The sequence below is a fragment of the Aquarana catesbeiana genome, linkage group LG04, assembly GCF_042186555.1.
Source record: "Aquarana catesbeiana isolate 2022-GZ linkage group LG04, ASM4218655v1, whole genome shotgun sequence".
NCBI lineage: Eukaryota > Metazoa > Chordata > Amphibia > Anura > Ranidae > Aquarana > Aquarana catesbeiana.
The window spans coordinates 652,063,607-652,083,283 of NC_133327.1; the positions used below are offsets into that span (position 1 = coordinate 652,063,607).

The 19,677-nt window shown below is 42.0% G+C and overlaps 1 protein-coding gene across 1 annotated transcript in view; it reads left to right on the forward strand.

Annotated features, from left to right (window-relative positions):
- PLEKHH2 (pleckstrin homology, MyTH4 and FERM domain containing H2) overlaps positions 1–19,677 on the forward strand; it is a 219,621-nt gene that overhangs the window by 118,285 nt on the left and 81,659 nt on the right. Inside the window, exons 5-9 of the mRNA XM_073628463.1 lie at positions 1,279–1,362; positions 1,784–1,865; positions 4,789–4,959; positions 7,872–8,806; positions 17,347–17,419. Of these exons, the coding sequence (XP_073484564.1) occupies positions 1,279–1,362; positions 1,784–1,865; positions 4,789–4,959; positions 7,872–8,806; positions 17,347–17,419 (1,345 nt within the window). The remainder of the gene's footprint in view (positions 1–1,278; positions 1,363–1,783; positions 1,866–4,788; positions 4,960–7,871; positions 8,807–17,346; positions 17,420–19,677) is intronic.

Sequence of the window (19,677 nt, forward strand, 5' to 3'; positions counted from 1 at the left end):
TACTTTTTTTTTAAAAGAAAAAATACTGCAACTACCATTGCAACATGACCGTCTCTCCTGTCATCCCTAGGTCCCATAATTTACAATAGCACTCCTCTCTGCCACCCCAGTAGGTGCTGCAAAGTTTTCTGACAGTCAATATATGTGTACTGACAGCAAGCCCTTCCCCTATATGACAGTGTTTAGTACTGGGTGTTGGTTGTACCTGCCAAGCGGTGCATTGTGGGTAGGTGGACATGTGGGGCTGCCTAACGCTGTAGGATGCTGGCTATGCAACAGGTACGGGTGGGGGATGCAGGTTTGCGTTTAAGCCACAAGCTTCCTGGCTGTCATCATTTTTGCTCCACTACTTTGTCAATGTTGCTGAAAATGTATGCCGCCAACCTACATTTCAAGTTTTGAAGCAAGGATATAAAAGATGGCCCCAATGCCTGATTTTTTAAAAGCATTTGCATCTCTGATATTTCTCGCTTAAAGTAACATTAAAGGTTTGTTTTTTTGTTTTTGTTTTAAATAACAAACATGTTATACTTACCTCCACTGTGCAGCTCGTTTTGCACAGAGTGGCCCCAAACCTGCTCTTCTGGGGTCCCTCGGCGAATCTCGTGGCTCCTCCCCACATCAGATAACCCCCTGGGGAAGGTGCTCTCCCAGGAGGTTACCTTTCAGGCGCGATCCCGAGTCCGGTATTCGGCGTCCATAGACTCCTCATCAGTGCCACCTAATCAGTGCCCATAAGTGCCACCTCATCAGTGCCACCTCATCAGTGCCCATTGGTGCAGCCTATCAGTGCTGCCTCATCAGTGCACATCAGTGAAGAAGAAAAATTACTTAATTACAAAATTTACTGACAGAAACTAAGAAAAAAAAAATTTTACCAAAAATTTTGGTTTTCTTTTTTTTTGTAGAAAATAAAAATCCCAGCAGTGATTAAATACCACCAAAAGAAAGCTCTATTTTTGTGAAGAAAATAAAAAAAAAATTTCACATAGTTACAGCATAGCATGACCGCGCAACTGTCATTCAAAATGTGACAGTGCTGAAAGCTGAAAAATGGCCTGGGCAGGAAGGGGGTGTAAGTGCCCCATATTGAGGTAGTTAAAATAGTCCTTTTAAACCTTGTTATTGGTTTTATTCCTGTGTGGGAGTTTTGCGTAAACTACCATAATTGTAATATTGAAAAACCCCAGCGGGGTAGTTTCATAGTTACTTACGGTGTAGGACAGGATGCAAAGGTTCTGCAGCAGAAAGTTTTATTTCCATTTTTTTTTCTTCTAGAAGCAAATACGAATACAAGAAGCGAAGATGATAGAAGACAAAGCTGGGAAAATTAAAGACTGGGTGACGGGAAAATTGAGAGAGGTATGGATGAGATGATACATAATAATCATACACAAAGAAAAACTCATTAAAGGGGCTCTGTTCCCAGACCATTCTTTTCAACAAAGAACTTCCCATAACATTATACATACATTTAATGTATTTTCTGTATGTTATTTACCTGTAAAGGACTAACTTGTGTAGACATCCAATAACCCTGACCCTAGGCGCCAACATTTTGGGTGTGATGTCAACACCCCAACAGTCTCAGAGCTGTCACATACACAATACATTACGACAAATGAGTGTTTACATACATTTTAAAGACCAGATGAGAAAGCTGTGTGTCTGCCATTTATGTGATTATTGTCAGTTCCTTTGGAACACAGTCATCCTTTTTTTGCTGCAAATTATTATATTTGTTTTGTGTATGTGTTGAGTAAGAACTCATATTTTTATCCAGCTGGAAATTGAAAATCAAAATCTTCGGTTCATCAACAAAAGCTACAGCGAAGAAATAGTTGCCCTGCGAACTCGAACACAAGGTAAAGACCATGGATATTCTGTCATTTCTGCTTTTTTTCACAGCAGTCTTCTTTTTTTTCTTCCAAACTGTAATAAAGCCACTCCAAGATAATTTTTACTTCCCTTTCCCAACTTCTCAATCAGGTTTAGCTTTAATTTGTTAGTGTATGGAAATCTGCTAATACATCAAACACCCCCCTCCATCTAGACTGCCAATGTTGCTGCCCAAATGTGCCCCCTGTGCCGTTCATCCAGAGTGGTGGTGCCCTAATACAGGAGGTGTGTTACTGGCCAGTTCAGCTGGTGAAAACAGAGGGGAGAAAAATAAATGAATGCACTTACCACATTTAATGATTGGTAAGCTGCAATGTATTACATTTTTGGTTTTGGGTTTAATACCGGATGAAGCGGCTGTCACGTGACATTGCAGCTTCAAATCTTCTCTACATTTTACTTTCTGCTTCGGGTGTCTATGCTGTGCCTGCATGGCATGGACACTTCCTGTTGGATGCCCAGAGGCAGGGTCCTCTCAGGATCCAAACGTCATAATAGGGGGCAGTAGGGGAACTGCAATCTGGTGCTCCTGATTTGCTGTTCCTCCACTTTCAGAACTGGCTGCGGTGAGGGACCTGAAGGGGGATTTTAGGTGGGTATATAGGACTAGGTGAGTAGGATGGTTTAGAGGTGGATGGGAAGGAGGGGTAGGCAAGAAATAGTTTTAACCTGGAATGGGGCTTTAAAGAACTTTACAAGATAACAATGACAATGCTGTCATGACCTTTCATATCATAGCAAGCAGAGAGAGTTCACTGCTTACATATTTTGGGCTTTTCTCAGAATATAGTATAATTCAAGATTGTTCTGTGAACTAAAGTAAACATATTATAATCTTGAACAATCAATACATGGTGTAAAAAATAAAACTGTTCCCAGACTATGCACAATAAAACAATACATTTTTTTTTTCAAAAGCACTTTCAAACAAGCCCTTTATTCACCTCTGTAGCTAAAGGCATTGTGGAGAAATGAAACTTCAAATTCCAAAACAAAGGTTCTCAATTTACAGCTCCTTTACCTTCATTTTCTCTGGCAGCAGGACATTGTCAAACAACAGGGGCTTCTAAGCTGTTATAAATAGAATGAAACTGAATACAGAGTCTTGATCTTTGAGCATGAATTACTACACAGTACATTCATCTACAGAGATTAGTGAGGGCTTGATTTAAAAGGTAATGTTGGTAGTTTGGGCACAGGTGACACTTTAAGCATAAGGCTCAGTTGAGAAAGAAGAACAGGAATGGAAATTAAGGGTAAGGTAGGAGTGAAAGGTTAAAAAAAGGACACAAGCAGAGATAAGAGGGATATCGAGGTAGGGTAGGAAAACGGAAGGATGCAAGTGGAATGGTGTCTGGTCTAAGAACAGACTTTTTTATAAGGGTGAGGTTGAAAAATATTTGAATATACTTTAAACCAAGAGCTAAGAATTTCTGTTTAAAAAGGGGGATTTACACAAGAGATAAAACGATAATTCTCCCACTTTATGCTCTGGTCACCAGGCCTCAGGAAGGATGTGCTGGAACTGGAGAGAGTCCAGAGAAGGGCAATAAAGCTAATAAGGGGACTGGAGAACCTCAGTTATGATGAACAATGTATTCTCTTGGAGAAGAGACGCTTAAGAGGAGATATGATAGTGATATAGAAATACCTTAAAGTGGTTGTAAACCCACAAAAAAAAAAAAAATAAAAAAAAATAAAAACCTGCAAGACAAAGGTATAATAAGCTAGTATGCATAGCATACTAGCTCATTATGAAATACTCACCTTAGATCAAAGCCCCAGTAGCGGTCCCCGTACACCGCTCCGGCCAGCGACATCACTCCCGAAGTTACTTCCGGGTAACGCGGGCTTCGGCGATGTGATTGGCCGGAGCCGCGATGACATCACTCCCACGCATGCGCGTGGGAGCCGCCAGTAACGGCACACTAGCTGAAGCAACAGCACAAACATGCTGTTGCTTCAGTGCACATGTGCCGATGATGTCGGCACATGCTGATACAGGGGATATCTCCTAAACTGCGCAGGTTTAGGAGATATCTGGGGTATCTATGGGTAAGCCTTGGTATAGGCTTACCTGTAGTAAAAAGTGGTCTGTAAGGGTTTACAACCACTTTAATAGTGATTCTACCATAGGGAAAAACTATTCAGTTTTGCAGGGCGTAAAAAGACATGTGGCCGCTCATTGAAACTGGAACCTTAAACTGCATACTAGGTTCTTTACTGTCAGAGCAGTAAGGATGTGGAACTCCTTTCCAGAAGTGGCGGTGTTAATAGTTTCACAAAACCATTGGATGGGCTTCTGGCAAGCACAATATACAGGGATAGAGGAATTATTTATATAAACTCACGCACACACCCACACAGGTTAAACTGGATAGACTGGTGTCTTTATTCAACCTTACCAACTATGTAACTATGTAATGTAGACCTATGCTACCCTGTTGATGGCCAGTATATCCTGTTGACCATGCATTAGGAGCAAAGTTCACCAATTCTGTGAAATTTCCTGATGTGACAGATCACTATTTCCCCCAAGAAAAATCAGCCATGGGTCTGCAGTAACCTACTAAAATCTATTCACCTTTAGAGTTATGGAGAGCTTACTAAGGACCTTCCCTATTTCTAAAGGTACCTTGTTATAGACTTGCTCTTTCTGAGTATTGTCAAGAAACGACTTTAATACAAGTACTCAACCCTCTTAAGCTGGCCATACACCTATAGATTATCTGCAGATTTTCTATGGTTAGATGGAAAAAGTGCAACAGATTTCTCCATGTTCGCTAAACTGGGTGGGTGGAGGAATCTCCCACTTTTTCCATCTAACCATAGAAAATCTGCAGATAATCTATAGGTGTATGGCCAGCTTAACTTTATCTCTGTTTCCAGATACAAGAGGTAAGAAATCCCCAGTCTGCTCCACCCCAAAGCAATCAGAGGGCCAGCGTGTCAGCAACCTGACATTTGGGTGCTTCCAAAATAGAGGAAAAAGCCCACAGATGGACCAGAAAAGAGACGAAAACAGCAAGTCACCCGTTGAAGCTGCTGATCTTATTGAAGGTAAAAAAAAAGTTTGTTGAAGCACCTTCCCTGTCGAACTCTTTACTTTCACCCCTCTTATAGTGAACTGCATCAGGGCGAGTAGTCTGACAGGGCACGAATAGACTACTAGGGCAATAAAGTTATTCATTGGTGGATGAATACGATGTGCAGACTCTGTTCTTTAAATTAATAAAATTACCTGATTTGTGGCTTTACATCTGTATTCAATATCCAAAAAGAAACTAAGCTATCCCAGTGGGACCTAACTATAGACCTCCAGAAGTTTATATGCTGGAATCTCCAGAATGGCCATTCAAGTGTCTCTTCTCTCCAATCCATGCATCAAAAGCAACTGGATTGTTAGCCTATTTCTGCAATTTCAGTCTTAAGCTGGCCATACATGGTTAGATTTTCATTCGAACTTTCATAGAATAATCATTCTTAACAGGAGTCTCCCCCCATGCTCTTGCAATGGTTTGTGAGCATTGCCAACATACATTCCATGGAAAAGCTCTCTGCCTCCCTATGTGGCAAGGAAGAGAAATTTCATAGAAATGGCCACTATTCACCTGTTCTTAAAGTAGAACTATAGGCAATTTCTTTTCATTTTGGATAGAGCAAGGGAGGGTTATAACCCCTGTGAGATTTTTTTTCACCATCTTTGTCTCATTTCGGAGATTTCCTTTCATTTCATGTCCCATATCCAAACAGGAAGTGAGAGGAAATCACTGCAAATTAAGGGAATTCCTTGGGGACCTCCAGCTCACCAGAACTAGGGTCCCCATTGAATAATGTCCTCTCTCTTACTTTTCTGGGAACAACCCAAAATTTGTTTTTTTCTTTTACTTTTAATGATAATGGTAAACAGGACAAATAGAGAGGGTGAATGGTGAATCTCCTTAACGGGGGGCACAGACAGCAATAAAGACTGTTCTAATCCCTCTCCTCTCCATCCAAAACTAAAAAACAAGTTTTCCCTTTAGTTATACTTTAAGAATATGGTAGGGTTTGCGCTGGGAGGGGTGAGACTCCCTATAACCCTCCTATCTTCCCACCTACTCTTCCCTATCCTTCCCCAACCCCCCCCCCCCTTTTTTTTCGTGGCCTCTATTGGAGTGGGCCAATTGTTTTCAATTGTTTTCTTCTCTTGTCTTTGCTCTTAAAAAAAAAAAACAGTTTATTGACGAGATGTGAGGTGGTTAGGATGTACACTATTGTTAGGGCACTAGATATTAAATGTGGATTATGATCCTGAATACTCTGTTTAGGGACCTCTATACCTTTGATCTCATGTTAATCAATGAGAGCTGTCTTAATTAGCACTACTGAAGTTGCTCCGACTTTAGAAAAGGTTCCTGAACTACCGGTACTTCAAGGCAACTTCTATCTGACTTGTGCCCATAGACTTTAAATGAAGTTGCTTCCAAGTCGGATCCTCATCTACCCTATAATATCAAAAGTATTGGTACACCACTTTTACACGCACATGAACTTTAATAGCATCCCAGTCTTAGTCCATAGGGTTCAATATTGAGTTGGCCCACCCTTTGCAGCTATAACAGCTTTAACTGTTCTGGGAAGGCTGTCCACAAGGTTTATGAGTGTGTCATCGGGAATGTTTGACCATTCTTTTAGAAGCGCATTTGTGAGGTCAGACACTGATGTGGATGATAATTCCCAAAGGTGTGCCATTGGGTTGAGGTCATGGCAGGCTAGTCAAGTTCCTCCACACCAAACCCACTCATCCATGTCTTTATGGATCTTGCTTTGTGCACTGGTGCACAGTCATGTTGAAATAGAAAGGGGCCATCCCAAAACTGTCGCACAAAGTTGGGAGCATGAAATTGTTGAAAATGTCTTGGTATGCTGCCACCTTAAGAGTTCCCTTCACTGGAACTAAGGGGCCAAGTCCAACCCAATTCCACACCATAATCCCGATTCCAGCAAATGATTTGGTCAAGTGCACAAGGCAAGGTCCATAAAGACATGGATGAGTGAGTTTGGGGTGGAGGAACTTGACTGGCCTGCACAGAGTCCTGACCTCAACCCGATAGAACACCTTTGGGATGAATTAGAGCGGAGACTGCGTGCCAGGCCTGCTCATCCAAAATTTGTGCCTGACCTCACATATGCACCTCGGGAAGAATGGTCAATCATTCCCATAGACACACTCCTAAACCTTGTGGACAGCCTTCCCAGAAGAGTTGAAGCTTTTATAGCTGCAAAGGTGCATGTGCGTGTAAAGGCAGGTGTTGCAATACTTTTGGTAATATAGGTTATATTGATGTAATTTGGATCCGACATTACAGTCAGATTACCGAGGCATTCCCTGCAGTGTAGCCCCCTCCCTCGCTTCAAATTTGCATCAAATCGCCAGCAAATCGTCTGGCAAATTTGTACCGTAAGTTGCGTGATTTTCAGGTGGCAGTAGTGTGAACCTAGCCTTACTATTTTGCTGTATTGACTTACCTGCATCTTTGTCTGTTTCTTTTTGAAAATGTAAATAAAGAACGTCAAAAAAAGAAAAATAATTCATCAAAACATTCTTTCTTGCCATCATTGAGTCAACTAATTTTGTTCAAAAGCCCGTAAAAAATTTCATCCAGACCTTCTATTTGAATAGAACCACAGGTATATTAAACAGGCTTCATTATGTATGTTCAATTCTTTTCCAGAATAAAAAACACATTTACAGTTAGAATTCTGTTCATTTGAGAAAACCCTGGTAACCATTAGAAAATCAAGTGAACATTCTAAAAACAAAAAATCTTGAAAAAAATTCTACTGGCTAATGGCCACATTTAGGACAACATCTGCCACTGAGCGATAGTCCGTACCTTCTTGGTCTGCCTTCACTAAACTGTACACAAATATTATCAAACCTGCATTGAACTCAGTCTTGTCTGTTTAAAGTTAATTTATGTTTGCAGATCACTGTACGAAAGAGAAGACGCCCAATTCTCAGTGGCAGGATGGAGATGCTACACCAGCACCCATGATGCAAAGTATCAACTCTATGGAAAGATTGGGCAAGAGAAGGACTAGTTCAGACATCCCTAGTATAACTGTAAGTGACTGGAGTTCTGAAGAAGACATCAAGAAATCTCATAATGGTGCACGATGCGTATCCACACTGTCAAGCCAGACCTCTGAAGAAGGCAACCAGAACAGTAAATTGGGCAGCGAGATGTATCTAACAGCTTCAGAGGAAAGTAACTCTGCAGATGAATGCATGACTTCCCCTAGCAGCGACCTGGTACAAATATATTCTTTGCAAAAAGGACTGCAGAAGAGCATTACATTAAGTGGCAAAAAATATTTTGTCTTCGCAAGTCAACGTTCAAAACTGGACAGCTCTTCCAATGACCTGAGCTCTAAGCTTCAGCATGAAGGCTCAGACTGTACATTTTCAAATGGTGAAACCAGTGCTTCGAGTCCCATGTTTGCAACGAACTTCTCATCAAAAGTGTCAGACTCCGCAACATTTGGACCTCAGTGTACCAACTCAAAGGAACAGGCAACCAACCTGCCATCACCCAAACAACGAACTCCCAACATCTTAAGCTTGAGTATAGCTATGGCCAAGAAACATCTTAGCCAGCCACAAATGAGTTCAGACAGGATGTTTGGTAAGGATAGGAACGCTATAAGTATGGTGAAGCCTTACAGGCCTCAGGAAACTGACATTGATTTGGTGGATGAGCAAGCTGAAAACATTTTGCAAAAGATGGACATGGGATATAGCAATAGTCTCTTTTCATATGATGTACAAGAAATTCACACTACCAACCAGATCTCAAGTTCTCCAGAAAAGATAACTTCATCCAAACCACCAACTCCCCCATTGCATCGATTTCCTTCTTGGGTAAAATTACATATTTTCCTTTTCTTCGTTATTATATATTCTGTTGTTTAGAGATGATCAGCAACTTAGGCTTTAATCCATGTAGCGCTCATTAATGGCGCATTGAAGAAATGTGGATAAGGATAGTGCTGGACAAATATAGGAAACATAACAAATCATTCAAACCCTATTCTAACAAAAACCTTTCTTAATTTAGTTTTGTATGAAGCAGGTAAAGGTTAGAGCAGGGGTGCTCAATCTGTGGCCCGTGGGACACCTCTGATGTGGCCTGCGACCTCAAATCAGGGAAGCGCATGCCCATGCTCTGGGATGGCGGGTTAACAAGTCCAGATCACGATCAACGGTTTGTTGACCCACCATCCCAGAGCATCAGAGTGCATGGAGCCTGTGCCGGCATCGGAGGGAGCAGGAGTTGCATAGGCCGAGGCCTCCTCTGTAGCGGGCTCCTGTCCCAGGCAGAGTGATACCAAGTGCACTTTGCCTGGGACCTTTCTAGCAGCCTAAAGAGCGATGCCAGCAGAAGCAGGAAGAGGAAAAGGTCAGTGCATTAAACATCACATACACTGCACTTTTGCATATTAACACTTATAAAAAAGGGTTATTAGGCTGCTTTCATACTGATCCGCAGGGGTTTTAGTGTGCTTTCAGAAAGTTCACCAAGTCTATGGCTCATTGCTGCTAACCCCAGGGCCGTCTTTATTATTGATTGGACCCTGGGCAAACATTTTCTTGGGTCCCCCCCAATGCAATTTCGCTCCCCACCTGCTCTGAGACATACAATAAATAGCAGCTAGACTTGAAATCGATTTACTGAATCAGATCAGGCAGCGATTGCGATTGGTTGCCAAAGGTTATAGTGTATCATTACCGCTCACTGGCTGCTAGAGGTCACAGCACACATTATGGCTCACTGATTATTTGCTAGAAGTTACAGCACATGACTTCTGCTTGTTGATTGGTTGCTAGAGGTTACTGTACATCAATACTGCTCAATTATTGGCTGCTAGAGGTTACTGGACATCCTTACCACTCACTAATTGGTTGCTAGAGGTTACTGCACATTATTGCTGCTCACTGATTGGTGGCTAGAGGTTACTGCATATCCTTACCACTCAATGATTGGTTGGAAGAGGTTAGTGCACATCCTTACTGCTCACTGATTGGTTGCTAAAGGTTATAGCACATCATCTCCTCACTGCACACCACCTCCAATGACCACCAATGTTAGGGGGGATTTACACTGACCACCAGTGTAAGGGAATGTACACTGATCACCAATGTAATGAAGAATTTACACTTGCAACCGATGTAATGGGGGATTTTACATCAACAACCAATAAAGGGGGATTTCTACACTGGCCACCAATGTAAGGGGGGATTTCCACTCAACACCAATTTAAAGGGGGCTTCTACATGGACCACTAATATAAGAGGGGATTCAAAACTGACCACAAATGCAAGTTTAGTTTTTTTTATCAATTGACAATATAAAGAGGAGTTTCTATACTGGCCACCAATGTAATGGGGATTTACACTGACCACCAATGTAATAGGAGCATTCACAATAACCACCAATGTAAGAAGGGATTTACACTGACCACCAATATAAGGGGGACCTTTACACTGGCCACTAGTGTGAATGAAAGGATTGTACACCAAGCCTCAATGTAATGAGAAGATTTACACTGACCACCAACGTAACTGAGACATTTAGCCTGCGTTCACATTTGTGTGTGTCAGGAACGCATGTAAAATCGCTTTCCTGATACCACAGAAACGTGCTACCATTTAACAGATACACAGCAGTGCCATTAATTGTTAATGATACCCTCACGCATCTGCTGAGATGTGCGTATTCACATGTATGAAAATTCAGGGGGCTGTGGCACCATGTTATTTTGAAAAAGGGGTTCCACCTCCAATTTGCTTACCTTTGCAGAACAGGCTGATGTTAGGCTTAATGACAGTTGTAGGCAAGACTTTCCAGCATGGCCCTTTATCTCTCCAGTGGGCAGCATTCAGCAGAAGTGATGGTGAATTGAGCTCAGGAGGGCATGATATACATATGAATGCCGCCTCTATTTACATATCATAGCCGTTGGTCCACAGCTATTTACATAATTATGCAGCCACTATTTACATATCAGTGCAGGTTATTTTCATGTAAACACAGCGTCTGCAGGTGAGTCAGCAGAGCTGAGCATCATTAGTAACAGAACTTCACATTGAGATATCAGACACAGCATGGGACTAAAATTTCAAGGGACAAGGGTATTTAAACTGGGATAGTTGGCAAGTACGAGGCAGCTGCTTTGGGCCCCAGAACAATGATGGGGCTCAGGGCAGCTGCCCCTTTTGCCCAGCCTTAAAAATGGCCCTGGCTAACCCACAAGAAAGCCACAGGTGCACTGCGCTGACCCGTGGTGCAGGAAAACCGCAGTGCATCAATGTGAAAGCAGCCTTATAGGGTGCTCAGGACAGAAAAGGCTTGTTTACATTTGTGGTTTTGGGGATGGTAAAACCCCATAGTTCATTGTGGTGCACGACTGGGTACCAAATCACTTAAGTGGCCCCTGCCTTTCAAAAGGTTGAGCACCCCTGGTTTAGAGCCTCTTTAAGGACAAAAATAATAAGACATCTCTCCAACAGGGGTACAATCCAAAGACACATTTTTAGTATAATTAGGGTACAAGTTTCTAACAATGCTTTTATTGCTGTCCATGCCCCCTGGCTTCAGTGACAAAGGTCCTCCCAATTTTTTATATGGATGTCACAGAGAAAGGAAGTGAAGAAAAATGTCATCAGTGTAATCACCGGAAGAAATAAAAACCTGGTAAAATAGTAACTCTACTCTATCTAATACAAATAGAGTAGACCATTTTAAGCAGCTATTATTGTAGATAATAATAATACAGATTTTTTTTCGGTGTTAGAGCAAAAAACATTTGACTGTTGTATTCATTTGTAAACATAGTACAATGGCTTATTTTTTTCTTACCTGATCTTTAAAACAGGCATGGCAGACTCATATGAAACAGACTAGTGGCTTTCCTTGGGTAATTCTTCATAATGCATTCACAGCCAAAATTAACTTTTTAACTTTAGATAAACTAGGGAATATTTTACAATCTTGTCATTTTATTTTGCCGTTTCTTTTCTACTGGGGAGATATCCCTTCACTTCTTTTAATATAGATACAGCAGGAAACGGAAGGCAATCTCTTCTAAGTGAGGGGAAATCCCTATTCTTTGCTGGAAGATTTCTCCTTACTTGGAAAATGTTCCCTTAATTCTTGTTCTGGTGACAACTCTAAACTTTTGGATTTTCCATCACTTTCTGTCTTAGTGACAATGGTCACCAGGACAAATAGAGATGCAAATATTTTCAGCAGGCTTACTGACAGCAATAAATACCTGGAAGGGTTTCTAAACCTCTTTATTTTATCCACAACTAATACAAAGGTTGTAGCTTTAGCTATGTAATGCATAACTGATTGGATGGGTGTACAGTCTATTAGCCTGTCATTGATTTGTACACGTAGCTGTATGTAAACCCTTTGATTTCCAGGGGCAGAAGTAGGCTCCTTCCTCTGCAGTTGTGTGAATAAAGTCTTAATGGGCCCTGACCATTTTTCACATAGCAATTTTACATATTTAATAACAGATCCTATGTATTGACCTACCATTGAGTTATAGGAGTAAGTATAGGATTTTAGAAAGTATTATTCCAACTTTAACATCATTTTCATCTTTCATATTTAAATATTCTCAGTAAAAGAATGATATAGCATTTATATATCCAGTCTTTTAAAGGAGAAGTACAGCCAAAGCTTGTTTGGCTGTACTTCTGTGGATCATAGGAGTGCAGATCGTTTTGACCCATTTTCAGCAGACAACAGGCTGAAGCCTGCTGTCGGCTGACGTCACAGAGTGGGTCCAGGCTCGGGAGAGATCGCGACCATTTGGTCAGGATCCGCCCACATGCCTGGACCGGCACCCAGCTCAGCCTCTGGGTGCTGCATCCACCTAAGTATGTAAGTATGATAAAAAAAAAAGAAAAAATCCCATACTTCTCCAAAAGTGGAACTTCCGCTTTAAGCACTCCTCGCCCCCTGACATGCCACATTTAGCATGTCATTTTCTTGGGGGGGGCGTGTGTACCCTTTTTTTCGTTGGACTTCCTGTCCCACTTCCTGCTTCCTATCTTCGGCCACCTAGGCGACTCCTCCTCTCGCCCTAGGCAGCCCCTCCCTGCCAGCAATCTTCTGGGACACAACTCAGGTCCCAGAAGATTGGCTGGCCAATAGGAGAGTGCAGCACGACTCGCGCATGCACAGTGCGAGCCCGGCCATGAAGCCGTAAGCTGTCATGGCCAGGTGCCCACAGTTACCATGATGGCGCCGAGGAGAGGAGGGGAAGAGGAGCTAGCCTCCGGGTGGCCACATCGCTGGAACGTGGGGCAGGTAAGTATCGGTTTATTAAATGTCAGCAGCTATGCTTTTTATAGCTGCTGACTTTTAATAAACTAAAAAAGGGATGGAAAACTTTAATAACTCTTCTTGGCTTTCTTCAAATTCGATAAAGTACCTGGAATCCACTCCTGTGCGTGCCTATGCATCTGCAAAATTATGTTTGGAAATATAAAGTGGAACTTCAGCTAAAAAAAAAAATGTATTTCTATATATAAGTAGAGTGAGAAAGGTTTTGTGAGGTTTTTATTACTCTTTCTGTTCCAAGGAGATTTACTCTCACTTTCTCTCCTGGTGAACAATATCACCGGGACAGAAAGTGAGGAGAAATCTAAAATATTACAGTTGTCACAACCTGAGGTGAGGACCCAGCTCCTCCATGAGACTGCTTTTTCTGAAAGTGAATCTCAGAGGTATCTGCTGGTGCTCCACCAGTAACCTCCTCACAGGTGTTTGGGCTTAGCTGTGGACTATCCCCTGGTTACCCAACAAAGACAGACACAGGAGAAGGAAGGTGCCAAGCTGCAAGGGACCGGAGTGATAGAAGAACATGAGGTACTGAGTACAGTGGAACCTCGGATTGCGAGTAACGCAGTTAAGGAGCGCTTCGCAATACGAGCACCGTATTTTTAAAAATCGTAACTCAGTTTGCGAATGCTGTCTCTCAAAACGAGCACGATTCAGGCCAAAGCGGTGTGCAGTACCGCTTTTGGCCTGAGGTGGGGGGGGCGCCAGAGCCGAGCAGAGCCGAACGTCACATTCGGAAATGCACGGAAAGACCCGAGTACAGCACGGCTGACCTCAGCAAATCTCGGGTAGGAAGCCTTTCCGAGGTTTGCCGAGGTCAACCGAAGTGTATTCGGCCTTTTTGGCCGCTTCCGGGGCTCTCCGGTGCCCCCCCACCTCTGGCCGCATGCGGTATTGCATCCTATTGAAGTCAGTGCAGAACAAATTATCTTTGTTTCCTTAGACTTCAATGGGAAAACTCGCTTTGATATGCAAGTACTTTGGATTACGAGCATACTCCTGGAACGTATTATTATTATTATTATTATATTATTATACAGGTTTTATATAGCCAACAGTTTGCACAGCGCTTTACAACATGATGGCAGACATTACAGTTACATTACAATTTGATACAAGAGGAATCAGAGGGCCCTGCTCTTTAGAGATTACAATCTAAAAAGGAAGGGTTAATTGATACAAAAGGTAATAGCTGTGGGGGGATGAGCTGATGAAGGAAGTAAAACAGAGTTAGTTAGAAGCAGGATATGCTTCTTTGAAGAGAGGGGTTTTCAGGGATCGCCTAAAGATGGATAGATTAGGGGACAGTCGGACAGATTGGGGTAGGGAGTTCCAAAGGATGGGAGAAGCTCTGGAGAAATCCTGGAGGTGAGCATGGGAGGAGGTGACAAGGGAGCTAGAGAGTAGGATGTCTTGGGATGACCGAAGAGAGCGGCTTGGTTGGTATTTGGGGACTAGGTTAGTGATGTAGCTGGGGGCAGAGTTATGGATGGCTTTGTAAATTATTGTTAGTTCTTTGAATTGTATTTGTTGGGTAAGTGGAAGCCAGTGGAGGGATTGGCAGAGAGGGGTGGAGGACACTGAATGGTTGGTAAGGTGGATGAGTCTTGCAGCGGCATTCATTATGGACTGAAGGGGGGATAGTCTATGTAAAGGTAATCCAATGAGGAGGGAGTTGCAGTAATCGAGGCGAGAGATGACCAGGGAGTGAATTAGAGAGTAAAGCGGCATGATTTGGACAGGGATTGTATGTGGGCCTGAAAGGACAGTTCAGAGTCTAAGGTTACCCCTAGCACCCTGGCATGTGGGGATGGACTGATAGATGTGCCATTGATCTTGACAGAGAAGTCAGGGGAGGGGGGCACATGGGGGGGGGGGGGATATTAAGAGCTCAGTTTTAGATAGATTCAGTTTGAGGAAGTGGTTTGACATCCAGGTTGATATGTCTGTTAGTAGATCAGTGATGCGTGAGGAGATTGATGGGGTGAGCTGAGGGACAGAGAGATAGATTTGGGTGTCATCAGCATATAAATGGTAGTGAAAGCCATGGGAGGCTATCAGCTGACCCAGGTAGGACGTGTAGATCGAGAATAGTAGAGGTCCAAGGACAGAACCTTGGGGAACCCCAATGGTAAGAGGAGTTGGAGAAGAGTAGGTGGAGTTGTAAGTGACACTGAAGGTGCGATGAGATAGGTAAAATTCGAACCAATGGAGAGTGCAGCCATGGAGACCAAGCAAATTGAGTTTTTTGAGGAGGAGGGGGTGGTCAACTGTATCAAAGGTAGCAGAAAGGTCCAAGAGTAAGAGTATGGAATAATGACCATTGTTTTTGGCTATTAGTAAGTCGTTTGTGAGTTTTAGGAGGGCTGTTTCTGTGGATTGCTGTGGGCAAAATCCAGACTGAAGGGGATCAAGAAGGTTACTCACAATGAGGTGGTCGCTCAGTCGGTTGTAGACTAAGGAGTTTGGTGGCAAAAGGCAGTAAAGAGATGGGTCTTAGGTTGTTAAGATTGGTGGGGTCTGAGGCCTTTTTTGGTATAGAAGTGACTAGCGCATGTTTTAGAGGGTTGGGGAAGATGCCAGTAGAGAGTGAGAGGTTGGAGATATGAGTTAATGAGTGTAGGATTGAGTCGTAATCCGAGGTTCCACTGTAATTGGAGGCAGGAGAGAGGCTATAGGTCATGAATGTGGAGATGATGAAGACTCCAAGTGCAGAGATGGTTCAGTTGTGGCTGTGGTTGCTGCAGGGCAGCTGGAGACCAATGGAGGTTTCAGGTGCTGTTAAGAAGTGGTTGAGGCTGAGGAGCAGCAGAGGCTGGGGGTGCAGTGGTGACCAGGCTACGGTTGCAGCAATACAAAAAAAGGAGAAAGGCTGGTGCTATGAAAGTCAACTAAAACATAGTTTTCTTATTGCATGTGAACAGCAGTCAAAAAGAAAGCCATGGCGTTTCGGCCATCTGACAATAATCATGGCTCAAGCCATGATTAGGGCCTGACAGCTGAAACGCGTTGGATTTCTTTTTGACTGCTGTTCACATGCAATAATAAAACAATGTTTTAGCTGACTTTCATAGCTCCAGCCTTTCTCCTTTTTTGCATGGACTATATGGAGGTTTACAGAGACTTCACAGGTTGTGTGATGTGTTCTTGAGGCTCACCAGACATTGCACAGGAGGTAGTAGCTCTGATGAACCTCTATGGGTGCAGCAATGATTGAGCTGTGGATCCAGATCAGGCCAGGCTTTGTGAAGACAAAGCTGGGATGCTGCGAAGGCTTAGGCTAAGGTGTAACCAAACCAGTAGACAAATAGAATTTTAGAAGTTCAGGCAGCATAATCATTCAATGCTAAAGCAATGACCGAGAGTCATGCTTGAGTTTAAATGATGGATACTGTCCTGTGACATGTAGGGTTTGATTTACTAAAACTGGAAAGTGAAAAATCTGGTGTAGCTGTGCATGGTAGCTAATCCGCTTTGAACTTCAGCTTGTTCAATTAAGCTTTGACAAAACAAAATCTGGAAGCTGATTGGTTTCTATGCAGAGCTGCACTAGATTTTGCACTCTCCAGTTTTAGTAAATAAACCCCGTAATGTGAAGCAGCCACAACACTTCAGGTAAAACACAGAAGTGTCTGTGGCCACGAGAGACAGAGGAAGCGCTGGAATGGGCAAGGTAAGTAACAATTACAACAGTTTTCAATAGAAGAGCAATAGAGGAGCAATTTTTAGATGGGGACACCTAATCACACCTGTCAAAGAATACATTTGTCCTCACTTGAGAAAGTGTCCTCTTACTTTCTATTGTGTTTCTGGGACAGAAGGTCTGACCCTTGCCGGTTCTATCTACAAAATTTGAAAAAAAAGTTTGTCTGGAGTTCCACTTTAATGTAAATTCATACAGTAGCTTTTGACCAACAAGTCCCATTTTACACTCTAATTTGGATATTGCAGTGTTGAAAATGCATTAATCAATTTTATTTTTTTTAAATACTGTATATATTTGTATACCTAAATGTCAATTAAGAAATGTATAATTTACTTGTAGGAGAATCGCATATATGCTATAGCTAAAACTGGGATGAGGATGTCGGAAGTCTCAATGGATCCTAACAACAAAAGTAAGACGTTTGCGTTTTCTACTAATACAATGGTTGCATAACAATAGTTGGTCAGTTGTATAGAAAGAAAAATTATGAGAGGTGATGGGTTCAAGGAGGAGGTAACCAGCAGTGGATATCACGACTTTTGTGTCTGGCTGACCACTTGTTTTAAAGTATATCCAAACCCAAAAACAAAAATGTATTGTATTACAGTGTACTATTTCTTAGCTGTGGGAACTGCATTTATTTCTTGTTTTTAGGCCAAGTACATTTTTAGCAAGTACAATTACAGAATTTTGCCAGAAATGCAGACTTCTTGTCACTTCATGGGAGCTAAAAAGAAAGCATCTTTTATCCCTCCACCATCATCCAATAGAGATGAACAAATACAGTCATGCTTGAAGTTCAGCCTATGCTCTATGTGTAAATCACAGCTCCTTCCATAGATACCGTGGAGAAGTGAGCGTGGCCACCCAGGGACAGGAAGTGTGTTAGTTGCAGGATTACCAGATAAAATTAAAGAATAAAAAGCCCAAAATAAGAAAAATGGTATACCCATCTAATCTAAGGACTTTAAGCTGCAAAATATGAAATGTTTGTTATTGGATTTAAATAATGCTTTACACCAACACTATAGTGCTTGAAAGTAATGCGGGTAGGTCATAATTCCAGGTACCATATTCAAATAGCAAAAAATCTAATTACGAAAGGAAAAGCCACCAAACAATAAAAATATTTAAAATTTTATCATTTTTATTAGGTATTTAAAAGGTTAAAAAGTATACAATAAAAACTCAAGAACATGAGCTGTTCATTTAAAATGCTCCCTTAATATCATATATCTGCACCTACCACCTGCTATCTCCATATTACATAAACAGTGCCTTGAAAAAGTATTCATACCCCTTGAAATGTTCCACATTTTGTCATGTTACAACCAAAAACGTAAATGTATTTCATAGGGATTTCTTTGTTTCAATGGTTTTCATTACAAGTTTAAGTCATCATACAGACGTTTACATTCAATTAATCGTCATGAAATAGTTACAACAAGGTTGCGTTATCCAATAAGATCAGTGTTCCTGACCCGGTAAACATTACTAAAACATACTAATCAAGAATATAAGGTAGTTGGGGTTGGGGAGACTTTACTTTCCCTTGGCAGCATCCTACCAAAAAATTGCCACATGGCATTACAGAGCTGATAGCAAGAAGATTAAAAAATAAAGAAGAAAAAGAAAAAGGAAAGGTTTTAAAGGGGGGTGGGGAAAAGAATCAGAAAAGAGTAGGGTTGGGTGGGTCCCTTCACCCTGGGTTTCCCCTCACGAAATAGCCACACCCTCAAGGAGCCTGGCGATAAGCGACCCAGGGGTTCCACACTTTTTCAAACCTAGCTTGCTTATCTTGTCTAATACTAGTCAGTTTTTCATTGATCATGATCCATGATATCTTGTGTTTGACCAAGGCAATATTGATTACAGGCGATTTCCATGCAATGGTTATTTTAGCCGCTAAAATAATAAAGAATATGAGAGTACGCAGATGTCTGGGGATATCCTCTGGGAGATCACTAAACAAACCCGTTTTGGCCCTTCTAGGTATAGTTTGTCTAGTGTCCTCCGAGATATGTTGCAGCAATGTGTGGTGGTTTATCTTGACGATATTCTCATATATTCTAAATCCCTAAAGAGCCACCACACAGATGTCTCCCGTGTGCTACAGAGGCTGAGAAATAGTAACCTGTTGGAGAAGTGCAAGTTCCATCATGAACAGGTTACATTTCTGGGTTATGACATTTCTACTGCCGTTTTTTTCGATGGACACAGAGAAATTATATGCAGTTCTACAGTGGCCTCAACCCATAGGTCTACATCCGTTACAATGTTTTCTTGGCTTTGCCAATAATTATCGGAAATGTATTTGGAACTGGTCAAACCCCTGATTGATATGACCAGAAAGGACGGTAACCCACAGAATTGGTCTCCGGATTCCATTAAAGCCTTTGAGTCTCTCAAGGCTGCCTTTGTTTTAGCTCCTGTGTTGGTACATCCTGATCCTACGCTATCCTTCATTCTTGAGGTTGATGCATCCACAAGACTGGAGTGGGCGCCCTTCTGTCTCAACGTCCTACCTCAGAGCGCTATGTATCCTTGTGGCTACTTTTCTAAGAAATTGTCTCCTGCAGAATGCAATTATAAGATTGGGGACAGAGAATTGTTAGCTATCATTTTAGCTTTTAAAGAATGGAGGCATCTCCTCAAAGATACCAGGCACAA